The sequence below is a fragment of the Etheostoma spectabile genome, chromosome 5 (assembly GCF_008692095.1).
Source record: "Etheostoma spectabile isolate EspeVRDwgs_2016 chromosome 5, UIUC_Espe_1.0, whole genome shotgun sequence".
NCBI classification, from domain to species: Eukaryota; Metazoa; Chordata; class Actinopteri; order Perciformes; family Percidae; genus Etheostoma; species Etheostoma spectabile.
Window position 1 is genome coordinate 11,815,041 of NC_045737.1, and position 4,635 is coordinate 11,819,675.

The window sequence follows — 4,635 nt, forward strand, 5'->3', positions numbered from 1 at the left end:
GCTCGTTTGAAAGCCATGATGTTTCTCTCTCTCTCTGTGGGTAAGTGGAGGTTACCTTGCCCCTTATGACCTCAGAAGGGGGCTAAGATTCCAGATCGGCCCATCTCCGCTTTCATTTTCTCAAAGGCAGAGCAGGATACCCAGGGTTCCTATCACCTATCGCCATATCTAGCCACTAGGGGACCATAGGCATGCTGGGGGAATGCATATTAATGTTAAAAAACCTCATAAAGTGACATTTTCATGCCATGGGACCTTTAAGAGTTGACCCACCCAAAACGTTTTTAAAGTACTTTTTACTTGAGAGGATTAACATTACACTACCATAATTAACATGTTAAAAGATACATTTTGGGATTTTATTAATCAACATCAGTCTTGGGCTCTCAACCAAAGATTGATTTCAATTGGAGGGGTGATTATTTTAACCCATCCCTGTTTAGTATTCCTAGAGAGTGTAATTTGTGCCCCATCAGTCGATGCACCGACTTGTTCTGCTGTGTCGGGGCCACTGCTGCAGTGCAGTTGGAATATGTCATTCCTTGGTGTTTAAGTCACACTGTACAACTTTTGGACCAAATCAATGATATAATTATTTTCTTTTCTTTACTCTCTATTGATCCCCTATGGGGAAATTACAATTTACACAGTGGGCTGCGTTTGGTGCCTTGCTCAAGAGCAAGGCAGTAGCCAGGAGGGCATCTCTCCAGCTACCAGTCCACAGCTCCTACTTTGGTCCGTACGGGGACTTGAACCAGCGACCCTCCGGGTCCCCTCATTACCAACCCAACTCCCTGTATACAGAGCTACTGCCACCAAACTGAATGTCCTAGAGACTCTGCATGTCATGGTTATAAGATGTGACTTGTGGGAAACAAATATAACCCTGGCTCGATTCAGCCAGCCGAATTATGACGGAGAAAAGGATTTAGTTTACATGCCTGGAACTGGGATGTGGACTTGAAATTTAAGATGGTCCGATAGCATTTTTTTTCCTTCCAGATCTCTATTCCAATACCTGAACTTGTATATCAGCCGATACTAAGTACTGATCTGATACCAGTGTGTCATATATTTTATTATGTTTTAACAGCTGTTTACTACTATCCCTGTATGGATGTGATGTGATTTCTATCTTTGCTGTTCGGCCCGGCTCAGGTTATGAAACATGAACAAACATAAAAAATGAACGCCATAGAACTTTCTTTTATTATCTAGTTTGACACTCAGTCACCGCAGGAAAAAGGACATAAATAAACTGCTTTTAAGTAGATTTTCTTCAGGGCTAATTTGGATCGGTGTAACAGATATTGGATTGGTATTGGATCGGTGCATAAACTCCAGTACTTTCCAAAACCGATGCCAGCATTTTAGGCAATATCGGAGGCTTTTTCCGATACTGGTATCGGAACGTCGCTACTTGAAATAACAAGTTATATTGTGTCTGTATGTGTGAATGATTTTGAAAAAAACATCATACTATCCCTCCCTCTCTCCTGTCTAGGTGATGTCATCAACCTGGGCGACAGACAGCTGACGGTGCTGCACATGCCCGGTCACTCTCGGGGCAGCATTTGCCTCCACGACCGCGACAATAAATTGCTTTTCAGTGGAGATGTAGTGTATGACGGAGCCATGATCGACTGGCTGCCCTACAGCCGCGTCAGTGACTACATCAGCAGTTGTGAGCGCCTGGTGGGGCTGGTGGACAGCGAACAGGTAACACAGATACACACTGGGGGGGAGAGCCCGACCGATAAAGGATTTTTAAGGCCGATACGATACAAATATTTGGTCATTTAAAAATCTGATATTTGCATATATCGACCGATATATCCAAGAAAGGTCCCATATTGGAAAAAGTAAGATTTCCTTGTCTTTTTTATTATAATGCGGTTCAAGGTTCTATACAAATACTGTAAAAGTATCATCAAACCCATAGTACGATGCCTTTTACAGTCTTTCACTGAGAGCAACGACGGTGCCGAGACACTGAGAGTGCAGATGCGGAAGACCCGGAAACGCTGACCAATCAGAGCCGACTTGGCTTTTTTAGGAGAGGGTCTTAAAGATACAGATACACAAAACTGAGCATTTCAGACAGAAGATGAATACAGCTATATTCAGAGAGATAGTATGAGATAGGTCATTTTTTTTCGGAACATTAAAACACGTTAACACGTTACCCAGAATTCAAGTATTAACCTGAAAATCAGCATAATACGGGACCTTTAAGTCATTTCCAGAATTTGTTTTTGAGCTGCTAAATGTCATAATCATCCTTAAATCAGACCTATGTACCATGTACCAATGGATACAGATTGGTGCCCAGAGAAATTCTGCTCGAGTCCCAACTGATGATTTAGAATGGCATGTAACATGCAGTGTACATCTTTTTAAAAGTGTTTAACAACTGGCGTATTCATTAAACAGGTTGACCAAGTCCTCCCTGGACACTACAACACCTTTGGTGCGAAGCGGCTCCACCGGATTGCATCCACATATATCAGCAGAGCTGGAACGTGCCCTGCAAAATTCTCCACATTTTTCTGGGGCACTCTGGCTGGGGTGGCGCTGCGCGCATTTAACCCACGGAGTGCCTGCTCATGAGAGGGAACCACGGAGCTGGAGGAAGCACAAGCGCACAGAGAAAGATGTTTAATTTAAATATGGATTGGATATGCCCCTCAATTATCTGTAACTTGATGTAACATTTTTTTCAATTACTTATGTAATCCAACAGAAGTCATAGAATTGCCAAACTTTGTGTAAAAAGCCCCCGCTTGGGTTACATAAGTCAATAATCAGCAGCACATAAAGGATATAATATAAAGTATATAATGTGATTCTGTTCTATACTAATGCATATGTATTTGTTGAGTTGGATATGAATTTATTTATGAGTTTTATACTTTAAGCAGTTGTGGAATTATAATAGCACAACAATGGTACAACGCTGCACTGCAAACAGAAAGCAGAGTCAGTATGGCCATAGTGTTTCTCTATGCATTTTACAATGCTCAGTGAAGACTCAGTGTCAACTACCTCCTACATTTGTAACAGTGCTTTGTACTATTGACCAATCTAAGGCTTTGGTATCGAAACATTGACAATAAAGCCTCTGTTCTACCTGCTTTTCTTGTTCCATCTACAAGACAGACAACTGCAGCATCTCTGTGGAATTTCATCTTCAGCCAGCGGTTCACATAAGATGGGATCCTGTAGGATTTAGTTGCTGGAGGAAGATAGAAAGAGGAACTTGGATTGCCTATGAGCCATCATCAGCTCAAAGTGCAGTGCACCTTAAGTACTTTACTGATCCAACAGAAAGCTCTCCCACTGCAGGAAAAAGTGATTGTGGTGGAAAAAGAAAGTTTCCCTGGGCCTACTTTCCCAGTTTACAACACAGAATTTGAACACAGTGAGCTAAGACTAATATATTATGTGCTACGGTGTCAATATAAGTAAGAAATTAATTCATATACAGTGAGGAGAACAAGTATTTGATACACTGCAGATTTTGCAGGTTTTCCTTCTTACAAAAATTGTAGAGATCTGTAATTTTTATTAAAGAATAAGTAGGAAAACCTGCAGAATCAGCAGTGTATTAAATACTTGTTCTCCCCACTGTATCAATCACAATGTAAGATACACAGGATTTCAACCAAAAACGTCTTACCATTGACAGATTTACATGTAATATTTCTGTTATTATAAGGGAAAAGGAGGAGCCAGTTTTGATTTGATAAAACATTTATTATAATTAACGTTATATTATTCAGACACGAGATTCCCACATTTCTCATTTTACGTTTGCCTTCTAGGGCGGGCGCACATGCAGGACACGGAGCCTGCTAACACGAGAAACTCCTGCAAGGTTATAACATTCAATGTTACGTAACAGTTAAAGATCTGCACATCATCTGTTAACATTATGATAATCAGGTATTAATATAGCTGCATTTATGACAAAATCAATATGGTAACAAAAGACAAAGAGAGGTTTATTTGTTAACTTATAAAGAGGAATTTACAGTAACAAATGCTGTTTTTCAAACATCTGACAGCTTTAATTCTTAGTTGAAACGGTTGCCCCCGTTCTGAGCCTCAAGAGGGAAATTGTTACCAAACAGGAAACAATAAAGACAGAGAAAGAAAAAAATAAAGTTTTTACTGCACTGACAGAGACACAGACCCTCCTATAAGATTTGTTTTTTACATTGACGCCTTGAGTCACATTGTTTTCTTATATAACTTACATCATTAAATACATAAATGGCAGTGTAAACAAACCATTATATTCTTGCTCTCTTGACCCAATGGTTGACTGGAGTTTCATGTAACTTCTCAGCTTGAAAGAAAGTTGCCTGGAACACAGCCACCAGAAACTAACTAATTTCTAAGAAATGTTTCTGTGTTGCATAATATTTGCTGGATATTTCACATTTCGCCACTATCCTTAATGGAGTCCCGCAACACTGCAGAGTACAGTATAGCAGAATTACAAGAATAGCTTGGGCTTTCAATAAAGGATCTTTATTATGTTATACTTAAAGCTTTAGTACGCAACTTTTTGATATTAATGAATGTCTGTTACATTTGAGCCATTGCCAAATGAGTTGCTACAAAGCTAAT

General features: G+C 39.9%; 2 protein-coding genes across 2 annotated transcripts in view; one reads left to right on the top strand and one right to left on the bottom strand.

Annotated features, from left to right (window-relative positions):
• The window catches only part of mblac2 (metallo-beta-lactamase domain containing 2), a 4,739-nt gene extending 1,605 nt beyond the window's left edge, over positions 1-3,134 (top strand). The window contains exons 2-3 of the mRNA XM_032517042.1: positions 1,505-1,719; positions 2,434-3,134. Coding sequence (XP_032372933.1) covers positions 1,505-1,719; positions 2,434-2,610 — 392 coding nt within the window. The 3' untranslated portion in view covers positions 2,611-3,134. The remainder of the gene's footprint in view (positions 1-1,504; positions 1,720-2,433) is intronic.
• Positions 1-4,635, bottom strand: part of polr3g (polymerase (RNA) III (DNA directed) polypeptide G) — a 19,481-nt gene that overhangs the window by 6,889 nt on the left and 7,957 nt on the right. The window lies entirely within an intron of this gene.